The 25,433-nt window shown below is 39.0% G+C and overlaps 1 protein-coding gene across 1 annotated transcript in view; it reads left to right on the forward strand.

The window, feature by feature from the left end:
- rprd2a (regulation of nuclear pre-mRNA domain containing 2a) overlaps nucleotides 1–25,433 on the forward strand; it is a 46,605-nt gene that overhangs the window by 3,235 nt on the left and 17,937 nt on the right. Inside the window, exon 2 of the mRNA XM_055220353.2 lies at nucleotides 24,202–24,331. Within this exon, the coding sequence (XP_055076328.2) occupies nucleotides 24,202–24,331 (130 nt within the window). The remainder of the gene's footprint in view (nucleotides 1–24,201; nucleotides 24,332–25,433) is intronic.

Below are 25,433 nucleotides of genomic sequence, written 5' to 3' on the forward strand. Positions count from 1 at the left end.
TGCGTTTAAAAAGGCACCTCATGAGAGCACCACTGCTTGACACGTGTAGCCTTCTGCAACAGCACCAAACAAATGCATTGAATTGTTTGTATGTGCGCGCGCGCAGATGCATGTTTTATTACAGTTATTAAGTAATCGTGGTTAGGGTTTTAATGACGCGCTCTCATTAATTAGTTTTAAAGGGAAACTTCACCCATTTGCATTAAGCTTTGTACCGTTAGAACCCCAGTCATGTTTTTGAATGGTCGTGCACCATTCCCTCAGTTTCCCCTGAGAGGGGAGAAATACTAATTTCAGTGAGGCACTTCCTTCTTTCAATGATGTAAAAATCGTCATTTTGCGTCATTGAAAGAAGGAAATCCTGTATCTCTATTGAGTGTGAAAGACTACAGACACTCATTCCTCATTTTTCCAAGGTGGGGGCTATGGGTGGGACCCACTCGCGCTTCAGACCAATTACAGATAAGTGGGTGGGACTTACGAAAATATACGAACACAGACCGAAAAAAAACGATCAGCCGCCATCTTTATGCTAAGCTAAGCTAAACAGAAGTTGTGGAGCAAGCCGAATTCATGTTACAATAACAGTGGAAGTTAATCAATATTACATGGAAGAGGGTGATTTTACAAGCGTGATGCTCTAATCCGCTGTACATTGCACCTTTATGAGCCACAATACTGCAAAGAGCTGAGGCAGATGTAGGAACAGAAGCCCGAGGAGAAGCCGGAGCCTGGGCGTCGCCTGAGTAGAGGAGCCCGGTGAAGACGCAGCACCATCGGCCTCTGCTGCGTAGAGAAGCTTGGACACACTACTGCCTGTATTCTCGCTGTGTGCTTGCTTTATTACATTTCTGCATCAGATAAGGATATGGGCGTTTGTTTGGTGAAGGTTTCTATGCAAGAGAGGAACTTTGCGCGCGTTTGGAACGTTTATTTCACGGACATGTTTCGGTTTACGAGCAGACGCGCTGCGGAGTATATAAGCTTGGACGGATTCGCGCCGTTTGCTTTCGGTTTAACATTTCTGGATCAGATAAGGATATGAAGGTTTGTTTTGTGAATGTTTCTGGTCGCGTGCTTATTTCAAAGACGTGTTTCGGTTTACGAGCACAAGCTCCAAGAGCTGAGACAGCGCGTCTGTGGAGATATTATGCAGGGGACGCGTTTGTGTGGAGGATGCATGGTAAAAACGGACGTCTGACTAAAGTGAGTGTTTATATTTTCTTTGTTATACTAATGTGGCATTTATGTACACAATAGCATATCTGAGCAGTGTTTTATATGTCTATATTGTGAAAGCAGTGAGGCCAATAATAACACAAATGTAATTACAGTAAACAAGAGACAAAAAGAAAATTGGTAAAACTAAATAAACATTTAAAATGCATACCCTTTTTAACTACTTGAAAAGACATTTGTACTGCGGATCTGAAACCGCACGTTACTGTTTGAATAAGACTTTGCTACACACCAGGCCAGAGGGTTATTGTGTATACCACAATGTAACATCACGTTTAAAAGTAAATCATGATTGGTGTCAGTCAGACACAGTGGTGGTGGCTATTTTCTTTGTTTTACTAACGTGGCATTTATGTACATAATAGCATGTCTGAGCCGTGTTCCGAGTAATGGGAGTGGCTTGCAGAGCTGTGCATTGTGGTGCATAGTGGCAGTTGTAGTTTTTCATACAAATGTGCTCTAAAGTCACATTTTGTCTTTTCTCTGTCAAATAGGCACAAAATTCTACATTTATGTTACATTTTGACTACAAATATGACTCACTTTCCATAAAGATTAATGTTCCTATGGGTGAAATGGCCCTTTAAGAAGGTTGCGGTCATGACGGTGTTGCTCTTGTTCTTTTTTTGTCCACCAATCAAGTGACTTGTTATAATGAGTAAAAAATTAAGAAATAAAAGAATTAGTAAACTACTGCCCCGCCCCCGATACTATCGTGTATCGCCGATCTAACAGGCTGACGATAGGACGATCTCAAAATGGGGCATATCGCCCAACACTAGCTGTTCTACAATAGACCAAAAAAGAGAAGACAGATATTATGTATCAAAATCTGCACTTTTTGAAAACCATTTGGGTTGATTCTTGCGTGCATTGTAACAAATGAATGAAGTGATGACTAAAAGGAACGCTGCTTTTAATACCTTCTTTAAAGTTTGATGTGATGTATGTTCAAGTGAGTTTGGTTAGAAAAATTGACAAGGAGTAATTTCAGATTTTTTCCACTTTTTTAGTTTCTGGCAAAGCTTTGAAGCTCTGTTTCAGCAAAACAAAGATCAAAATGTGTTTGTAATACATTATACAAAAACAGCGAGTGAGATCTCTGTGTGCTTGAAATGTATATGGAATATAAGTATATATGTGATTTTTGTTGCAGTGATACTGGCAGTACTTGGTTAATTATTACAGGGCTCTAGAGTGCGATCTAATTTCTCAATGGTGCCACGACTTAAAAAAAATCTCATGTCTTAAATGGAGAAATAAGTTCATTAATTGATTTGCGTTGTTCACTCATTTATGAATAAACCTAACCTAATTTTCCCCAAGGGATTAATTTCAAGTGCAAATAGCATTAAATCAATAGAACATGATTACGTCTTTGTTTGGTAAAAAAAATAAAATAAATGAGCCTACATGAAATGTTTCATTTAAATAATTAGCAAATTAACAAAATAAATTAAAAAGTAGGCTAGCATATATGAGTTTGTTATTTTGTGACGTGTTGGGGGGATGGTACACCCAAAAAATTTAATTTTTTTATCATTAACTCTTATGTTGTTACAAACCTGTATAAATTTATTTTTTCCGATGAAGGAAGGAAGATATTTTGATGAATGTTTGTAACCAAACTGATCATGAGCCCCATTCACTTCCATAGTAGGATAAAAGAAAACTATGGAAGTGAATGGGGCTCATGAATAGTTCCTTAAAATATCTTAAAGGAACAGTATGTAGGATTGTGGCCAAAACTGGTATTGCAATAATAAAACTAGTGGCTAAAACTGGTACTGCAATCACACAACTGGTGGCCAATACACAACATGACAACATAAACATCAGTTGAGGGCTGCAACTCCACATTTTAAATGACAATATCCTGGACAAACCACTGTTGTCAGTGATATAAGTATTTGAAATTAAAATTATTTCTTAATGTCTAGTGACATATCAGGGACATTTTATGATTAATTGATATAAATTTCTTACATACTGTTCCTTTAAGTCATGTTAAAGACATTTACAGGTTTGTAACAACATGAGAGTGAGAAAATGACATGATTTTCATTTTTGGGTGAACTTTAAAGGCAGGGTACATGATCTCTGAAAGCCAATGTTGATATTTGAAATCTACAAAACAAACATTGATATTTGGACCTTCTTTTAATAGACCTGCCCCACACATATGCAACCCAGGCAACGATGTCGGTTAGTAGACATGCCCCTTACTGCTGATTAGCTACAAGTGTTTTTTGGTAGTCGGCCCGACTTCCTTTTCCTAAGTGTTTTTCAAAAATCATGCACCCCGCCTAAATACGATGCAATCAAAAATTTGGATGCACCTAACTTGAAAGGTATAGCGGAAGATTTTCCCGAATTATTTAAAAGAACCGCTCCTCGATATTTTTTTTAAAAAATGCACACGCAACACTCTCCCTCCCTCCTCCCGAGAGGGAACGCATGTTAAACGCGTGCACGAGACAGAGACAGGAGCTCAGTTCTTCTCTTCGCTCTGTTTACAAGTTTCTGTCGGCATGTTTACCGTGTCTGTGCGGTTCGTGACTTGTGCCAGGGCTAGCATCGCTAATCATAGCTTACATCAACTTTTACTAGGGATGCTCCGATCAGGATTTTTGCAGCCGATACCGATCACCGATTTGTAATCTTCGTGATCGTCCGATACTGATTCCGATACCGATTTTTTTAAAGCTGATATGCAAGCTTTTTGATGACTAACTGTTACAATCTTTCTAAATAAAATAATACCACAGATGTTGCCTTTGTTATATTACTTGCAGTAATTAGGTATATTATTGTTTTAATAGAGACTCAAATAAATAAGCACAACAAATATTTATTCTGCAAAGAGAAATTTAATATGGCTTTAAAAAGGCTTATGTCTCCTAAAAGTACTGAAAATAAAACACTTCACAGACTTTACTGTATTAATTAAATATACACGCATTCGTATGAAGTATAAAAATTCTTTAGTCAAGAGCAGAGAGTGATTTTATTGAGAGATGAATTAGGTTACTGCAGCTTTAAGACGTGAGGGAGAGATCGCTCTGTTCACGTGCACTGATGACAGGCTGCTGTGTGTGTGGGCGGCGGCTGAACGCAGACAAGCAGCTGTGAGGAAAATAAAAGTTTAAACGCTCAAAACTTTAAGACGCATGCAAATAAGAAACTCATCATAAGCATTTTTACAACCTGTTGCTCATGTGCAGCGTGCAGATTTGTATGTCTCTCTTTGCCTTTACAGAGATATGCGTATGAGGACGCGCTCCGGTAAACAGCGCGAGGCGTCTTCACATCCCCATCAAACAGCGTATACAACACATATCTATCACGGACAATTGCATCCTCATGCCAAAAGTTTCTTATTTGCATGCGTCTTAAAGTTTTGAGCGTTTAAACTTTTATTTTCCTCACAGCTGCTTGTCTGCGTTCAGCCACCGCCTACGTAAAAAATGTCTTTAATTGCAACCGCATTCAGGATCCTTTTGATGACAAAAGTAAACAGAAAGATCGGTTTATGAGATCGGCAGATTTAGCGAGCACCGATCGAGTCATTTAATGCCATTATCGGCCGATACCGATCGGCGGCCGATCGATCGGAGCATCCCTAACTTTTACTAGCAGTGATTTTAAATGGATTCTCCAAATAGCATGACAAAATGTACCTTTCCAGTAGAAACTTCGCGTGGGAAGCCCAACCTGTCCTTTTAGCTCACGCCAGCGTGTGAAATAGTCTCCCATAAACATTCTGGTCTTGCTTCTTTCTTTATAGTCCTTTCTCTTCTTGTCATACAATTCGTAGACACTTTTTCTCTTGCGACCCTCAGACATTTTGAAAAAAAAACACAGGGAGAACGCGAGCTTCAATGAAGGTTGAAACCGTAGCACAACACACATACACGTGAAAGTGCGCATGTGCAGCAAGCGAAGCTAGAGGCGTGCACGTAAGACGGTTATACGTCAACATATAATCAGAATGGTTGACATTTGGGATGACCAATAGTCTTGATGATCCACCCGGAAAACGAAAATCTTCCGCTATACCTTTAAGGCGCACCAGTGCAAAAAGTTAGTCTAAACTTTATAATAAATAAACTTTATTAAATATTAATAAACTACAGAACAGTGCAAGCCGGAAGCGGGGTGCCTGTCACGCGTCCTGCAAGAACAGCATTAGTGAAACAAAACACAAGAGCAATACTTTTAATAAGGTAGCCTAACATTTTTCTAACAAACAAACATTCCCGTATTAGAAATTAGCAGCACAGTAATTACTGACAACGTAAAGGGTAGACCATTTAAATAAAACAACGAAAATAAATGAACGAAGTTCAACAAACTGTAATAAAACGGTAGCATATTTTCAAAATCAAGTTTATTTATAACACTTACACCATCCAATATGTTTTTTCATCAGCAGAACAATAAAGAAGAAGATATTTTGCAGAAACCCCAGTGCTCCGTCATGCAAGTCAACCGATTTGCCAGCTAAAGCATATATATCCAATACCAAAGTAATCTCCCATAACTCCGTGTGACATATTGACGTCTTGTGAAGCAAATCAATCCATTTTTACAAGAAACTGAACGTTATTTACAACACTATTAGCGTGAATGCCAAAGCAGGAAGCGCGCTTTACGTTCGAGGCGATCTCTTCCACTGGTGGCGTTTGGTGGCTGTTGGCTTTGGATGTTGGTCTCTCTGCGCCACCTATAGAGCGGGAACGTGAAGCGCACTTCCTGCTTGGCAAAAGCTTTGCATTAACGCTGTAAAATATTAATATATATATTCGAATCTCAAAACTGAAAATCGAATGTCAACCCACGGAACGAATATTCGAATATTCTGGTCCAGCCCTAGTGACAACTCATATCTGTTGACATGACTTGTAAATCTCAGTTGATTTAACAAAAGATTTTAAGGCAGCAAAGTAGGGATGCTCTGATCAGGATTTTTGCAGCCGATACCAATCACCGATTTGTAATCTTTGTGATCGGCCGATACCGATGCTGATATGCAAGCTCTTTGATGACTGTAACTGTTACAATCTTTCTAAATAAAATAATACCACGGATGTTGCCTTTGTTATATTACTTGCAGTAATTTAATATGGCTTTAAAAAGGCTTATGTCTCCTAAAAGTACTGAAAATAAAGCACTTCACAGACTTTACTGTATTAATTAAATATACACGCATTCGTAAGTATAAAAATTCTTTAGTCAAGAGCAGAGAGTGATTTTATTGAGAGATGAATTAGGTTACTTCAGCTTTAAGACGTGAGAGAGAGATCGCTCTGTTCACGTGCATTGATGACAGGCTGCTGTGTGTGTGGGCGGCGGCTGAACGCAGACAAGCAGCTGTGAGGAAAATAAAAGTTTAAACGCTCAAAACTTTAAGACGCATGCAAATAAGAAACTTTTGGCATGAGGATGCAATTGTCCGTGATAGATATGTGTTGTATACGCTGTTTGATGGGGATGTTAAGACGCCTCGCGCTGTTTACCGGAGCGCGTCTTCATAGAAAATACGCATATCTCTGTAAAGGCAAAGAGAGACATACAAATCTGCACGCTGCACATGAGCAACAGGTTGTAAAAATGCTCGTGCTACGTAAAAAATGTCTTTAATTGCAGCCCCATTCAGGATCCTTTTGATGACAAACGTAAACAGAAAGATCGGTTTATGAGATTAGCGAGCACCGATCGAGTCATTTAAAGGCGCTCTAAGCGAATTGAAGCGTTTTAGACCATAAAACATTTTTTGTTACATACCGGAAACATCTCCTCACTATCTGCTTGCTGCCTGTCCGCTGATCAAACTGTAAAAAACCGCGATCTCTGTAGACAGCCCAGGCTTCACAAACGGCAATATCAACAAGTGGCCAAACCTAGCATCACAAAGCAAAACAAAGTATTCCAGCCAATAAACGACTAAAAGGATTTGGGGGTGGGGGCTGGGCGCGTTCATGAAAGCACAAAAGGGAGGGGGCGGGGGAGGAGTTAGCTACGCTCCGTCTGTTTGACAACAGTTTCAAACGTCAACAATAACTAACGTCTCGCAGATTCGCTTAGAGAGCCTTTAATGCCATTATCGGCCGATACCGATCGGCGGCCGATCGATCGGAGCATCCCTACAGCAAAGTATTTTTTACAGTGTGTGGACCCATGGGAGTGTAGTGCCTTTGTTTTCAGGGGTGCAAACTTGTCACCTTTCTGTGAAATTCACAGTTTTTGATCCAAAATAGGTCATTCTTGTGATTCGTCTAGATCCGATGAGTTTTTGAAAATGAGGGGTGAGGGGGGGTCCGCAACAGGGTCGCAGTGAATAAAATTATGAAAATCATGTCCAGCTGTGGTAAGTTGTCTGTTTAAATTGGTATCGGCCCAAAAAAATCCTATCGGTGCATCCCTAATCAGGAGCACCATTGACTTCCACAGTAGGAAATACAAATATAGAAGTCAGTGGTGCTCAAAAATGGTTTGTTTTGCTGAACACAAAGATATATATTTTAAGCATATTTATTAACAAAGACATTTGTATAGGTTTGTAACAACTTCTGTCATCATTTATGTACCCATAAGTTTTATTTTTGAGATAACTATTCCTTTAATTACAGTTTATGTCAGTTTTATATGCGATTAGAGCAAAATTATTTTTTTGGTGAATAAATAAAATTGTGATCTTTCTACTGCATGTCAAAGTCTTGGAGTTGTAAGGAAGAGTACAAGCAGCAATACTGATATCCGAGTATCTTTAGCTTGCCTGGTTTGTGAATGCTGTGATGTAGGGCTGTAACGATTTATCGTGCAAGTGTGCGTTTTCTCAATTAATGAATTTGAATAAATTACGGTGAAATGACGCCACATCCGAAAGCCAGGGGGCGCACTCGTGCAGAAACGCCACTTGTGCCACAGAAGAAGTAGCATCACAAACCCTATTCCAGGAAATGTCTACAGGAATATGTATATTGCCGTTCTTCAGATTGCTTCAGGTATTTTCATGATAATAAAGAATATTTTGAATGACTTTGTTTAACGAGTATTGCTTTTTTAAATGGACGTTATAAACGAGTCAAACTCGTAGTGATTTTAGATTTATAACGGACTTCTTACGGACCAAAACGCCACAGTACATGCACAAGCTGCGCATGAAACACAGAATCGCGATGCAGCGATGCAGATTCGATTTTAGACAGGTCTTTTTAATGGGACACGTGATGTATCGTTACAGCCCTACTGTGATGCATACCCTCAGACACGGGTGCATTATGCGTTATTATAATTTGTCCCAGGGTATATGCTTATAATTAGGTGTGGAACAATACATGTATTCGTTTCGAACCGAATCGGTACGGGGGTCACGGTTCGGTGCATGAATTTAAACGGAGAATACACGGTATGAAAATAAAAAAAACGTGCGTGCAAAATAATTAATGTAATGCGGAACTACTGTTGGATACGCGGGATCTTTATGGACAGCTAATCTGTTGCCCCGCTTTAGCTCTGAAGCTCTTATTGGCGCCGATGCAGCCGAGCTCCGCCTATGTATGCGCTCTATCAGAGCCCGTCTACATTCTGGCACTCTGCAGTTTTTTTGTCAGGTTCACGGTCCAGTGAGTGAAATAGCAGCGACAGCGAGTATGGCAAATGGTGGTGAGGATCCGCCGGCCCCTTTAAGATCGCAAGTTTGGCAAAACTTCAGTTTTCCAGTCAGTTACAATAGTACAGGCGAGAGAGTGGTGGAAAAGACGAGGACTTTGCGTCGGCGTTGTTCAGCAGTTGTTAGGTATGTGAGTGGAAATACATCTAATCAGGGCTCTCAAGTCTCACGCATTCACCTTGACAAACACGCATTTCAGTCAGTTCAAATGCCACACTTTGTATTTCTCACGCTGAGAAGTAGGAGATAAATTGTCCTGCTATATACAACAGGCATACGCAGGGCAGTTCTGTCAAGTTCAGCTGCTTTCAGTTTTTTAAGTGTGCTAAACTTTACGCAGCGCCAGCAGCGTCAGAGTACCGCGAGAAATCTTGCGGAGAAGGCTGATTTCAAATCGCTCTCGCGTTACTCTGACGTCATTCACTTGTCGTTTCTTGCAGCGCCTCGTGAAGTCGTACACACCTATTAATTCATCCTACAAGCCTATTTTTTGTTCTTTAGTACATTAATATGAAATAAGGCCAAAAATGTAATATAAAAATGTATTTAGGTAACACTTGTAATACATTTGAACCCCTATTTGTATGAAAGATGAGTACAAGATTACTTAAAGTGGTATATATTTTTGAAATACGAGATAGTATGTTAAATGCATTTCAGTTCATATTCATGACATCTCAAAATAACACTGATAAGGACACCTATGTTTTTAAGATTAGCTTAAAAAAATGCCTTCTTCATTTTTGTTTTGCTTTTTTCCTCCATTGTACCGAAAGTGAATCGAACCGTGAAGCCTGAACCGAGGTACGAACCGAACCGGGACTTGTGTGTACCGTTCCACCCCTACTTATAATAGAGAATTTTTATGACTTTTCTTGCAAAATATCATACAGGTTTCTCAAATACTTTGTTCAGACAACAGTTAAATGAAAACAAAGTGTCAAAATAAAATTACTGATGGTTATAAATTAGTATGCATTAGGGTTTAATCCCGAGAAACGGGATTCACGGGAAATCTTATCAAAACTATTTCCCGATTCCCGGGAAAAGTTATGACGGGAAACGGGAAATGTATATATATATTTTTTATATAAACGTGCACTAGATTAGATTTGCAGCTGGCTTTTTCAATGACCACTAAGCCAGCCTCAGAGGAAATGAAAGACGGTGACTTCATGAGCATTCTAAACAAAGAGTTTTCCCTCTTCGAAGCCACCAAAAGGAGACCACCCCACCTGCAACAGCTGTTTGATGCTCTTAGCACTATTCAGGCTACATCTGTGGAAGCGGAGAGAGCGTTCTCTATTTGCGGCCAATTTGTTACAAAAATACGAAACCGCCTGAGTCAATCGACGCTCTCTGCTTTTTAAAAGCACATTTCCAAAAAAATTAAATAAATGAAGGGCAAGGTGAAAAATAAAAATGGTTTGAAATGCAATGCTGATAAGTGAGTGACACTTTCGCTTGTAATTGCCCTATTGTGGCAGTGTTACTGTTTATGCGTTTGTTTTAGTTTTTAAATTATTATTTCAATTCTGTTTTACGTAGGCATGGCTCTGTCTTTAATCCTTCCGTGCACATTTACACATTTCTGAGTGTCGTTTGCTTTTATTCAGTTAAAATTGTTTTATGTTTAAAAGAAAAATATACCTGCCCTAATAAAGAAATTGTTGCTTAACTTGTAAGTGACCGTTTTGCGCGAAATTGCCCTATTGCGGCAGTGTTACTGTTTGTGTTTATGCTTTTGTTGTAGTTTTTTAAATTATTATTTAAATTCAGTTTTAGTCTACATGGCCCTTTCTTTAATTATTGCCGTGCACATTGCATTTTTCTGTGGGTCGTTTGCTTTATTTAGGGTAGTCAAAACTTGTAGCCTATATTTATTTAAAAGAGAAATATACCTGCCCTAATAAAGAAATTGTTGCTTAACTTGGAGTGATTATTCCTCAGTTATTCTAAATTATAGTTTTATAATTTTAAAGATTTTCAGAAGTCACAGACAATCCACCTGGCATTTCGCTACGGCAGGCTGTCACGCACGCAGCTCACTTGATCCGCAGCAGAATTGATCATTGCAAAAAACGTTGTTGATATGGACATAAACTGTGTTTCTTGCGCTAATAATGATACAAATAATAAAAAAAGGTTGGGAACGCATATTTGAATGATATTGATACATTACTTGTGCAAAAAAACAGCTATTTCCCGGGATTCCCGGGAAATGGGTCGTCTTTTCCCGGGATTTGATTTGATCGAATTTTCGGGAAAATATTAAACCCTAGTATTATGCATGGTGTAAAATTTACTTCCTTTTATATTTTGTTTATATCTGAATGTTTTTCCAGTGATGTGATTATTACAGTCAGGTAACAGTGCGTCTTGAGTGTATTTATCACTGATCAGTGTTGATCCGGTCATGCCAGGTATAATGGTAGTGTTTGTTAAAAGGCAGGTGGCACACATGAAGTCACTGATAGTTGGTCAGCCCTGCTCTATTGTTGTCAGTGTGTTGCTGTGCTTGTATAACATATGACCACAAGATAAGTGAGGTGTTGCTGTCACGTTTTATACCACATGTTTATTTTCTTAGGTTGATGTGCATGTGCTTTTTGCTCACATGTGGGTTTTGTTATGCAATTTAAAGTGCAAATTTTTTGTAGCTTTTGTGTTGGAATATGAAATCCTTTAATGTCTTGGCGGTCAGAACATGGTTCAGTTTACAAAGAGGTGAAGTAGGAAATGTTATGTTATTCCTGAGCGTTTCTTGCTGTGTATAGCACTTGCTGTGTTTTTATCCTTAAATTCTCTGTCATGTTAGTCTGGACTTATTGTAGATTTTCTAATTAGTTTGTTAACTGGTCACAATGTAGTACAAGCTCCTGTTATTTCGCTTGCAATGATGGAAGTCTCAAAGGTTCACTTAAAGGCATATTGAAAGGATCTGGCAACCAGACACCTAAAAAGTTATGACCTTGTTTGGTGCAAAAATTCTTACTATCACTAAAGGAATAGTTCCCCATAATTTACTTTAACACCATCTTGGGTGTTCACAACTTTCTTTCTTTAGCTGAAAGCATTTAGAGTTATATTAAATAATATCCTGTCTCTTCCCAGTAGCTTTGTAGTGACTTTGAATTGTGGCAGTTTTTGAAGCCCATTTATCATCAGAAAAAGAAATCCGTCTCTCTGTACATACCAACTTGGACCCATAGTGCTGCCATTTTTAATCTTGTTGTGTTTATTCATACATAATGTTTACAATTGATTGCGAAATGAGATCAAAATACAAATCATTTTCTCTCACAAGCATATAATTTAGCTTCAAAAGACATGATATAACATACTTGCTTGTAGTGCTGTGACAGATCGCAGTTACAGATCACGTCCCACGGTTCTGCTCACATGCAATTCACAGATTAGTACGCAAATTTAAATAGGGAAAGTTTATAATTTTCACGTGTTTCAAAGGCTTGCAAATGTAAATATTCAAGTGATTTTAAGCAATTTGAAAGGCGCTAAAGTGAGCAGCTTTCTGTATGCATGGACGCACATATGGTTGAATGTGTCCGGTCCAGCTTTAGTCAGACATGAACGTCCCTATGTGCTTCAACGATCAGAACTCTTGATGTGTAAACTCTAGAGCAGGGGTCGGCAACAGGCCCGCCGGTTTATTTTGGAAGTCTATTTTTATTTTACAATAACAGTTTACAAAAATGGCTCAGTGTATCATTCCTTCATTCATTTTTTCAAATCAAAATCAAAAAGAAAATAAAGGAAAACTACTTTTTTGATTAACAACCGTTTTTCTATTATTTATTTGTTGAACTAAAATGAAACGACTCGTTTTTCGAATGTCCGGTCCGATCAAAAATAGAAAAATGAATGAAACTGGTTCGGACAAATTTTTATTTAACACCTTAGCAGACATATACCAATGAAATTATTTTAAACAGATCAGGTACTAACAGATTACATTTTAATAAGGGTCTTAATAAGGGTTAAGCAACCATGCTTTCCTGTAAGTCTCATTCGCTTACAGTCCGACTTTTGAACTTTATTATTATTATTTATTCGTGTATAACACACTGATAAATAATATGTATTACCTGATAAAAAATATTTGCACTAAGTGCTGCACAAAACTCTTACTCCAGCCTACTTGAGAAAAGCCGTAGCCGCGCTGTGATTTTCCCGCTGCATACTGTATGAAACGGCCAAAAGGATTAATGCGGCGTGGGATGAAAATTTAAAATATAAAGACGGTAGCGGTCGGAACTCTGGGGTACCTATACTTTGGACGGAGCGGGTGGTCTGACTGACAAGCGCATTCCCAACATCTATTGACAGCGTATTCACACTTAATTCTGACCACCTGTACAGCTTTAAGGAGCTGTTTGGTACTGAAACCATTGTCAGTTAACAACATTCTTTTTGTGCAAGGATGTTTGAAATAGTTTGGTGGAAAATAGCCTACTTCATTTGTCAGTAGGGGAATATGGTTTCCGTTTATGTTGGTTAGAAATTTGAGTGAGAGGCTTTGATATATTTAATTTATTTTTTATATTTCATTATTTTTTCTGTGACATTTTTTCTCTGCTGACAGTACAATGTTAAAATAATATTTATATTGACACTTACACCATTTTTTTATAGCATTTATAATTGTTATAGGCTACTTAATCTCTCTCTCTCTTACCGTTAGAGACATTTGAATATGAGATTCTGGAAACGAGATTTAGGTTTTGCCGAGCGTTGCTATTATTTTTTTCATTTTTGTTTTTAATTTGAAAAAAAAAAAACGATTGAAAGAATGATACACGGACCCATAGCCATATTTTCAGCAATTTTTAATGCCGTCTTTCGTCTTTTAAACAGGAAATAAAGACAATGGCCCTGATTTATCATTCTTGCATAGAAACGGGCGTATATGTTGGCGTTATATTATTCTTGCACTCCTCTCACCGCCTGATTTATAAAGCTGTGCGTACCTTTGAAATTTATGTGTAAGCAATACCTGCCCTTCATAAATGCACTTAAGTTTATAATTACTATGTTGTTGTTGTTGTTGTTTTTTTACAGTGGGTCATAATATATCATATACTATTTTAGTTTGTCAGTGCGTTTTGTTGTGTTAGGAATTTAAGGAATTTTTCTGAACTCAAAACGTGCGTACACCACCTCCTGAGCAGGCGTAGGATTTGAGCGTGCCGTACGCCAACATTCATATTGATAAATCTCAAAGTCACCGTTTTTTTGGGTGTACGCTGGAAATTTGGTGTACGCACATTTGATAAATGAGGGCCATTGTTTCTTGACACAATATCAGATAGCCTATACTAGGCTAATTCAAAATAAGATGCGTAAGTGTGATCCAGCAGCTGGCCCGCCATCTACTGGCTAAAAAAATTGGCCAAAGTTACTTGCCGACCCCTGCGCTAGAGAGAGTTGCGCTAATGTGTCTCAAACTGTAGTCCATTAACATAATTTGGCGAACAGAACACAGAAAAACAACGTAACGTTTTTATGTGCAGCGACTGTTTATGCTGCACCATTTGAAATCCGTACTACGTCTTTGTGTGCGCGCACGTTTAAGTGCACTCAAAAGTGGACATACGGAGAGACGTGTTTGAAAAATAACGCATTTAATGTTAAATAAGCAACCCAAGACAAAGAAAATCACTTCTGTAGCTCTATAAAATAATTATATTTAATTTATACAATAAAGACAGTTATTATTAATTTGATTAGATTTTTGTATACCTAATGCTTAATGTGCAACTTTGTTCTTTTTTATACATTTTTATTATTTCATTTTGTTATTAGATTTTTCCCACTCCTTTTTTTGCTGATCTCAAAAATTATCTGATCCGTGCCTCAAAAACCATAATGTTATCCGAACTGTGAGTTTTGTGATCTGTCACACCCCTACTTGCTTGTCTTTTTTCCTTTTTCTGATGATAAATGGGCTCAAAAACAAACAATAAAAAGTGTCTACTACTTAATGCCAGCTAGGAAGAGCCAGGATATTATTCAATACAACTTTAAAGGCGGAGTGCACAATGTTTGAAAAACGCTTTGGAAAAGGGAGTCGGGCCCATTACCAAAACACACTTGTTACGGCCTGTGCCTTATGTTTGGCTCTCCTTATGATATCACAAGGTTTTTCCTTTGTGTTTTGAGTGTAATTAGGTCTGCACCTGTGGGGCATTGTACACCTGCGGCTCGTTGGAGTAATCTGTAGCTCCCTATATAAAGGAACACGGAGAAGAGCGGGGGGGAGAGAGAAGAATCGGCACCAAGCTTTTTGTTATATTATCTTTCTATTTAGTTTAGTTATTTTGTTTGTTTGTTTGTTATTTGTGAATATTGGTTATCTTCATATTATTTGAAGTTTAGTAAGTTCTGATCAGTGAGATACGTGTTTCGTGGGTTTTATATGTTTTTTTTTGAATATTAATAAATGTTCATTTGCGCACTCGCGTTTCACGTGTCCTTCTTTATGTTGTGAACCCTCTTTCAGAGCCACTTTTAAAACAAGGGTTCGTAACATAAATTGGGGGCTCGTCATTTTTGTTAATATATTTTTGATGGATCGATAGTTTGGACTATTATATTAATTTTTGTGAACAGATACACTTAGTAGTGCTCAGCGATCTCCGAATAGTTAGAGTAAATCAGGGGGGCTGTGCTTTGCGCCAGTTCTCACTACGGTTTACTATTTTTTGTGTTTTTTATTATTTTAGTTTGTTATGTTTGGAGCTACTCCGGGGGGGAAGCTTGCTTTTTAGCTTGCTTCTCAACTGGTACCCTCTGAAGAGCTAGAGAGGTCTTAGTTAGATCTTGGGTAGGTAGGTTTAGGTTCGGAGTCGTTTGTAGCTTACTAATTTGGTATGTTTGTTTCTTTGTTCATCAGTTATGATGGCAACATTTGATTTAAATGAATTTGTAAGTCAACCTAACATTGCGATATTGGGGAAATGCCGAAAAGATGATTTGTTTCTTATTGCTCGACATTTCGACATACTTGTGTCTAAAACATCGCGTAAGGAAGATTTAAAAGCTTGTGTGTTGTCAGGTTTAATTAATAAGGGGGTGTTGTCTGTATTGGAGGATGTTTCCGAATCAGCTGAAGCAGCTGCAGCTGTTATGAATGAGGAACAACTTCCATTGCATTCTTCTACTTCACTGCGTTCTCTCGCTGACAATCTAGTTACGCCGGGTGCCGGAGTAAAGGTAGGACCACCGCCTCTTTCTTTACCTAAATTTGAACCTTTATCTATCTCTTCAGAAGACTCGCCTGCACAACTGGGAGGTTTGCGTTTAAAAGTCAGTTTAGCTCGCTTACAGCTTGAAGCACAAGATAGAGCTCAAGCACGAAAAGATGAGTTGCAGCATCAGCTTGAAGTACATCGTATTGATGCGGAAATGAAAGTTAAAATGCGTCAGTTAGAACTAGACGCGGGTCGTGACGATCTAAACGCATTAAAAAATTCTGCTGTTCGAGAGAGACCCAATTCGGAAGTTGAATCTGCTGTCTTAGTGCCAAATGACTTTGCGGTACCTATTGTTAACTCTGTGCCTGGGTTAACTGATTCTCTGGATCATTCGACTTCGTTCAATGTAGCGAAAAACATTGTAATTGTTCCGCCTTTTCGGGAAAAAGAAGTCGAAGCGTATTTTCCAGCATTTGAAAGAATAGCGTCTGCTCTGAAGTGGCCAACCGAGGTTTGGTCGTTGATGTTACAATGCAAACTAACAGGAAAAGCGCAAGAGGTTTGTGCATCTTTACCGTTAGAGGAAAGTGTTCAGTATGAGTCAGTGAAAAGTGCGATTTTACGTGCTTATGAGTTGGTACCTGAACACTACCGACAACGTTTTCGCTCACTAAAAAAATCTGCTTCTCAGACTTACGTCGAATTTGCCCGTGAGAAGGGATTACTCTTTGATCGTTGGATAAAAGCGTGTAAAGTTATGGACTATCAATCTTTGTGTGAACTTTTGCTTATTGAAGAGTTCAAAAATTGTGTTCCTGAGCGTACTGCGTTATATTTAAACGAACAGAAGGTTACTACTGTGCAGCAAGCCGCTGTTTTAGCAGATGAGTATGCACTCATTCATAAACCTGTGTTTGTTAAGCGTGCGACTGAAATAGGATACACTTCACAAGGAGGGAATGAAGCTCATTCCTTCGACTCTAAAGTTAGTTTTAGTCCACCAAGTCCGAAAACGCGCAAAGAATGCAGCTATTGTCATAAGGTTGGACACCTTATTGCCGAGTGTCGTGTTCTGAAACGAAAGCAGGAACGTCAGGATTTTTCAGCTTCACCTCGCGGTTCAGTTTTAGTGAAAAATGTGTCTTTACAGACCATGATATCAGCAACTCCTGATGAGTGTTTTAAGCCTTTCGTGTTTGATGGTTTTGTATCATTGACTGGTCGTGTTGAGGATCGGAAAGCTGTGAAGATCTTACGTGATACGGGAGGATCCCAGTCGTTCATACTGTCTGATACTTTGCCTTTTGATGACAATTCTGTGTGTGAAACTAGTACTATTGTGCAGGGGATAGGAATGGATTTCATCACTGTTCCTCTTTATCGCGTCTGGGTGACGTCTGAACTAGTTTCTGGATGTTTTGATGTAGCATCTCGTTCTTCACTGCCTGTAAAAGGTGTTGATTTTATTATGGGTAACGATCTTGCGGGAGGAAAAGTAATGCCAGTTGTACAGGTTACCAAAATTCCAGTTACTGACCCACAACTAGATGTGCTCGCACAAAATTTTCCAAATGTGTTTGCTTCTAGTGCCGTTACGACGCGGGCTCAGGGGAAAAATCTCGGTAAAGAGAATAAAGTGGAATTAGGTGAATCTATTTTTGCAGAGATGTTCGAGAAAAATGCTATGATCGAGCATATGGATGTTAATTCGAACCAGAAATCTGTTTGTCCTAATCCTGAAGTATTTTTGCCTATTTCGTGCGATGGTCTTATTGCCGCTCAGAAAAATGATCCTACATTGGAGAAATGTCGTTTAAGTGCTGACATTGAAAAGTCGCCTTCATGTAATCACCAGTTCTATTGGAATAACACGGTGTTAATGCGTAGTTGGAAGGCTCGTTTGTCAAATGACGAAAATACAGATGATTGGAATGTGGTCCATCAGATTGTGGTACCCTCGAAATTTCGACAGCATATTTTAAGCTTGGCACATGATCATCCTTGGTCTGGACACCTTGGTATTAATAAAACTTACCATCGGGTGCTTCAGCATTTTTTTTGGCCTGGGTTGAAAGCTGACGTGTCGCGATACTGCAAGTCGTGTCACGTATGTCAAGTCGTAGGAAAGCCCAATCAGATTGTGCCACCAGCTCCACTGTATCCCATTCCTGCTGTTGGTGAACCGTTTGAACGCGTTTTAGTTGACTGCGTTGGTCCGCTACCACGAACCAAAGCTGGTTCTCAGTATATTTTAACTATTATGTGCACTACCACCCGATTTCCTGAGGCTATCCCGTTACGTAATATAACTGCCAAAAGTGTCACTAAAGCTCTGATCAAATTTTTCACAACCTTTGGTTTGCCAAAAACCGTTCAAACCGATCAAGGAACAAATTTCCTGTCAAAGATCTTCCGAAATGTGTTGAAAGGTTTGGGCGTGTCACATGTTACATCCAGCGCTTACCATCCTGAATCGCAGGGAGCACTGGAAAGGTGGCACCAAACGTTGAAGTCTAGTTTACGAAAATATTGCCTGGAGTCAGGTAATGAGTGGGATGAGGGAGTACCTTTGGTTTTATTTGCACTGCGGGAAGCGCAACAAGAATCACTTGGTTTCAGTCCGTCGGAATTGGTCTTTGGACATAATGTACGGGGTCCTTTAAAAGTGCTTAAAGATGAATTTTTCTCTACGAACGTATCGGAGAAACAAAATGTCCTTGATTTCGTTTCGCGTACTCGTGAGCGGTTGCGAAATGCCTGTAATGTCGCGAAGGAAACTCTTTCCCTTTCACAGAAGAAAATGAAGTGTCATTTTGACAAGAAATCGGTTGTGCGTAATTTTACGCCTGGAGAAAAAGTACTAGTGTTACTGCCTTTGCCTGGCTCTGCTTTAGCTGCCCGATTCGCAGGTCCATATGTAATTAAGAGCAAGCTGAGTGACACTGACTATATAGTCTGTACCCCAGAAAGACGACGGAAGACACGATTGTGTCATGTGAATATGCTTAAACCTTATGTAGTACGAAACGTGAACACTGCCGAAGTCACTGATTTGTCTCAAAATGACGTACAGTCAAGGTCAAATGTGGAACGAGTATCGTTGCTGTCCAGTACTAGGGGTGCTGAAGAGGTAGATGATGGGCTGAAACTGTCAACCGAGATGGTTAGTGGTAGCCCGCTGAAAAATTCAGAGATTTTAAGTGTTTTGCCACTTCATTTGTCCTATTTATCTAGTGACCAGCGGCAGGATGTGATTGGTTTGATAGAAGAGTATCCTAACCTGTTTAATGATATTCCCACTGGTACTTCTGTCATCCAACACGATATAGATGTGAGAGATGCACTTCCTATAAAGCAGCATGCGTATCGTTCACCAGTAGGTAAACGGGAGATCATGAAAAGTGAAGTGAATTATTTGATTACCAATGGTTTTGCCAAAAAGAGTAATAGCCCGTGGAGCTCGCCGTGCATTTTAGTGCCTAAGGCTGACGGTTCGTTCCGCTTTTGCACTGATTTTCGCAAGGTGAATTCTGTTACTGTGCCGGATGCGTTTCCTTTGCCTCGAATAGAGGATTGTGTTGACAATCTTGGTACTGCTCGATACATTACAAAGCTTGATCTTCTCAAAGGCTATTGGCAAGTGCCATTAACCGAACGTGCTTCAGAGATATCCGCGTTTGTGACTCCCGACGCTTTCCTACAATATACACGCATGGCTTTCGGTCTTCGGAACGCACCGGCTACTTTTCAAAGATTAATGTCCACAGTTCTAGGTGACATCCCAAATTGTAATGTTTATTTGGATGATGTTGTCGTTTTCTCTTCCACATGGACTGAGCACATCTCTGTTTTACATCAAGTTTTTAGTCGTCTAGCCGCCGCCTCTTTAACCTTAAATCTGTCTAAATGCGATTTTGCGAAAGCCTCTGTTACATACCTAGGGAAACAGGTTGGTAACGGTCAGGTACGTCCGATTGACGCAAAAGTGACCGCTATTCTTACATACCCTGTGCCCACTACAAGGAGAGAATTGCGACGATTTTTAGGTATGGCTGGCTACTATAGGTGCTTTTGTAAAAACTTTTCGACTGTGGTTGCACCTTTAACGAAGATGTGCAGTTCTAAAATTGTCTTTACCTGGACTGATGAATGTCAGAATGCTTTTTTGTGTGCAAAGTCTCTTCTGTGCAGTGCTCCGGTGTTGTCGGCTCCTGATCTGGCCCGTCCGTTTACACTTGAGGTAGACGCCAGCGCAACGGGGGTTGGAGCAGTCCTTCTACAGAGTGGTGATGATGGAATATCACATCCCGTATCCTATTTTTCTGCAAAGTTTAACTGCCACCAAGTGAATTATTCCACCATTGAAAAAGAGACTCTTGCTATGTTACTTGCTTTGCAGCACTTTGATGTGTACGTTGGATACAGCTCTACGCCTGTCCTTGTCTACACGGATCACAACCCGTTGGTGTTTTTAAACAAAATGTATAATAACAACCAACGTTTGATGCGCTGGGCGTTAATGGCCCAATGCTATAATCTTGAGATTCACCATAAGAAAGGTACTGACAACATCGTGGCCGATGCTCTGTCTCGGGGCTAGGTAAAAGGGGTATTTTACCTGTTAAACAAGCATGTACGTTTATTGTAATTATGTGTTTTGCTTGTTGTACTGTCCGTTTTATTCAGAACCTGCTTTAAGGAGGACTGGTTCTTTCTTTAAGTGGGGGAGTGTTACGGCCTGTGCCTTATGTTTGGCTCTCCTTATGATATCACAAGGTTTTTCCTTTGTGTTTTGAGTGTAATTAGGTCTGCACCTGTGGGGCATTGTACACCTGCGGCTCGTTGGAGTAATCTGTAGCTCCCTATATAAAGGAACACGGAGAAGAGCGGGGGGAGAGAGAAGAAACGGCAACAAGCTTTTTGTTATATTGTCTTTCTATTTAGTTTAGTTATTTTGTTTGTTATTTGTGAATACTGGTTATCTTCATATTATTTGAAGTTTAGTAAGTTCTGATCAGTGAGATACGTGTTTCGTGGGTTTTATATGTTTTTTTGAATATTAATAAATGTTCATTTGCGCACTCGCGTTTCACGTGTCCTTATTTATGTTGTGAACCCTCTTTCAGAGCCACTTTTAAAACAAGGGTTCGTAACACACTTGTAGCCAATCAGCAGTAAGGGGCATGTCTACTAACCGTCATCCTTGCCTGGGTTGCGTATGTGTGGGACGGGTCTATTAAAAGAAGGTCCAGATTCTATTGGTGTAGGGGCGTGTTTGATTAGGTGATTTCAAATATCAACATTGGCTTTCAAACATTGTGCACTCCGCCTTTAAGTAACGGTTTAAAGTCTAGTTCAAGACTAAAATGCTGTCTTAACTGAAAACAGCTTGCACTGACATTTCTTAAAAATCAGTGCCATTGTTTAGTCTCAAGTCACATGTCATGTTGAAACCTGGTGTTAAACTCCGTATCTGTTGATCCGATCACAATTGGTCAGTAGAAGCTTTACAGTACCTATACTCATTAGGGCTGTCAAAATTGCTCAAAAATGACATTCGAATATTCTCCCTAAAAAACCCACAAATATTCGAACTATTCGAATATCTGGTTGCCCATTTTTTTCAACGACTTTAACGACGTTTAATGACGCATTACGTCAATAACAGGACAAATTAATATAAAGAGACATAACTACTTCTATAGGTAGTCTATTTAAGTTTAAACATATTTGACAACGTATATTACATACACAAAACAAGTAAATCAAGAGACATCAAAGTGATATGGTACCTCGGTTACATTGCTTGACAAAACTCCTTGAAGCCTGCTCCATCCACGACACTGATCGGTCTCATGTCCTTACAAATGAACGAAATTAATTTCTCCGTTATGACCTCTTGTCGTGTTGCAGACAAAGAGCTTGTGGCGGGCGATGCAAAGTAAGCGTTAAGACGTGACTGTTTAGCTGGAGTTCCACACATTGTGATCTCGTACACACTGCAAACTTTCAGGAGTGACAACCGCATTTAAATGTGATGATTGACACGGATATAACCATATCAACGGTCTGCCGTCTCACGTGCTTATCACTCACAGCTTTAAAGAAAATAATTTAACAGCATTATGTTTTGCAATAAACCTCCGATGTGTATTGTACGCATTTGTGAGGCTGCGCGCACTCTTGCAGTGTTGCCAGGTCCTCGTCTTTTTGTACTCACATACCATTTTAGCGCTTAACCGTTTATGGCTTTTGGCTCATGAAGCGATCAAGTTTTTGGTGTTGTTAAAATGTGAAGGTGCCAGTCCCAATATTTTGATCTTTGAGGTAAAGCGTTTGGATTTATTTCGGTTTATTATTGGATTTTTCTTGTTCGCTGTTTTTTTAGTGCAAGATCTGGCAACGCTGAGCAGCAAACGCTTGTGCCTCTGCCATTCTCTGTATCGCGCATACAGAAGACTTTTCCCCTTCTAATAATTTATTTCTTCAGAAGAGAGACCTCTTATGTCCATGATGCACGTTTAAACACTTTATTAACTACTAGTTGTTCAGTTCGGTTATGCAGGCTACATACTATGCAAAGTTTCTGTAAACGCGGTTGTCACTGCAGTTTGCGGGAGTTAATGCGGTTGTAGAATGCGATGGTCAGTCCCGCAAATTACTGAAGTGTGTGTGTACAGAACAAGATTAAGCATTAAAAGTGACAAACAAATTAATATGCAGTGTGTACATGATGCCATTTTCGAGATGTGACATCATGTTGCTAGTGGTCGAATGGTATGCTAACAACTTTATCTCGCGGCTCAACAATTTTACCTCCTACCGACCAAAATCCAAAGTACTTCCAGACATAGCTTTTTAGATTGTTGGGGGGTTAAAATCGTTTTCTCTTTTAACAGTGACAGACAGTGTGACTATGACCTGTCCCTGAACCAGGCGCACTAGTGCGCCACAAAGCAGACAGCCACGCCTCTACTACCGCGGGCTTAAAAAAAAATTTTTATTCGAATATTAATTTTCATATTCGAAATTCGTTTTTTTTTACTATTCGAATATATATTCGAATTTAGAATATTCGTTGACAGCCCTAGTACTCATACAGTGTTTAACAGTGTTGATGCAAAACCTAGTAATTGTATTTAGTAATGTGGATCTAGAAACTTGCTTTAACCTCCATCATGTATAAGATGGTTGATGATCTGGTTTGTCTAGATTAGCAATATATGAATATGCAACCTGAACCAATTATTGTACATACTGTGGTACTGTAAAATTGAAGTAAAAGTTAATTGAGCTAAACTTTGAAAGAGATGATAGTAGGATGTAGGGATAGGCGATATGGCCTAAAATCCATATTGCGTTATACATTGCAGCCTCTTGCGATAGCGATATGTATTGCGATATAATAATTTCAATAGACTCGTTTCAGAACAGGTTATATATACCCTTACAAAAGCCAAACTGCTAAAAAAGTAAGTAAAAGTAAACCGTTATGGCCAGATTAGTCTTGTTACCTCTCTTAGCTGGAACTTTTGCCTGACACACTCTACAGCAGGGGTGTCCAGACTTTTTTGTGTGGTGATCTACTTTTAAAATGATAAAGCCGACAAGATCTATCTGCTAAAAAACACAGTTAATTATTTTTATAACACGAAACACTTTAAATGCTTGTGGGGACTATACTGCATATATAACTTATGGCTTAAATCCAAAAAATAGATGTTGCATCTGTCTTTTTCACGAGTTCCTCTGTTTCGCTGACGCTTTTATCCATGTTTATTTGGCTGCAGCTTGTGGCTCTAAAGTTCGCGGGTAGATTGTGTCATCAACACACATTATCGCGATAGTGCAATAGATTTAAAATCTCTATCGTATGCCAATTTTGTATCATTTATATTGCATATCGTTTATATTGCCCATCCCTAGTAGGATGAAGATTCGCTGTAAACACACATTTGTTTTGTAATCCAGGCACAGTAAAGTGGATCTGAAGTTATACTATATTTGAATTGAACTTGTTTTATATTTACATGAAGAGATACCTTTTTTAAATAAAACTTTTTTCTTTTCCAGCGGATCCGTCTCACAGATTGAATCTCTTTTATCTGGCTAACGATGTCATTCAGAACTGTAAAAGGAAAAATGCCATCGTATACCGCACCACCTTTACTGATGTGCTGCCAGAAGCCATCAAACTTATCAGGTAAGATCGCATCAATCAGTGTGTTTTTTTTTTAACAGGATGGCTACAGCCCTAGTCTGCTCATGATCAGTCTGTTGTTTTTATTATGTTATGTCTGTTGTCAACTACTTGTGATGAAAAGCAGTTGAAAAATGTGTTTCATTAATGCAAGTGTGAAATATTGTGCTCATCTACTGAGATGTAATTTTAAACTCTAGATGGGGTTTTGATACGGGAAATTGTGTCAGCACTGTCCAAAGATATCAATCTAAATGTGTATGTCGTTGCAAATGTTTTATGCATTTCTATTATTTTATTGTTTTTGGTATCTTTTCTTATTTCTATATAATTTTACTGCATTTTTTCATTTCTTTGTTTTTGTGCTGTTAACTGGTTCTCTGTTGAATATGCTCTTTGTAGTGCTGTGCATTGTAAAATCACCATTTCTTAAAGACTTTGTACCATGTTTTAGTGTTTAGCTGGGCACCAAAATCGCCTGCTATTCTCACGCGTGTCTCATCAGTAAAGCCGGTTCGGTGATTAGCAGTAAATTGCCATCACCTGCTTTCAGATGGAGTGGCATTTACTACACAGAGCCGTAGTTCACCAAGTTCATAATTGGAGACGATCTTCCACAATTATGAACACGATTTTGCCTAGCTTTTGGTGAAATACAGCTCTGTGTAGTAAATGCCGCTTTATCTGAAAGCAGGTGATGGCAATTTACTACTAATCACTGAACCGGCTTTACTGATGAGACACGCATGAGAATCTGAGATTTTTTTTTCGCCAGCTCTGGTTTAAGAAAGGAATGAGTCTTTACAAGCTGAGATTTGTTTTTCAACGACTACTTTATGGCGCATCATATCCAAGCTGTAAAGTTTAGGAACATATTTTTCATTTGTGTTTATGTAGGATACAGAGTTTGCCATTTTGTTGTTGTTGCACTTATGTATTTGCATTTGTGCAAACACAAAGCCAGTTCTCAGGTTAGAGATTTATTTTTGCATGTTTCTCCTCTTAGGGGCGGTTTCCCGGATAAGGCTTATCCTAGTCCCAGACTAAAATGCATGATTAAGCTGCTGTAATTTTTAAAACGCCTTGCACTGATGTATTTTACAAA

Source organism: Misgurnus anguillicaudatus, chromosome 20, assembly GCF_027580225.2.
Source record: "Misgurnus anguillicaudatus chromosome 20, ASM2758022v2, whole genome shotgun sequence".
Lineage (NCBI taxonomy): Eukaryota > Metazoa > Chordata > Actinopteri > Cypriniformes > Cobitidae > Misgurnus > Misgurnus anguillicaudatus.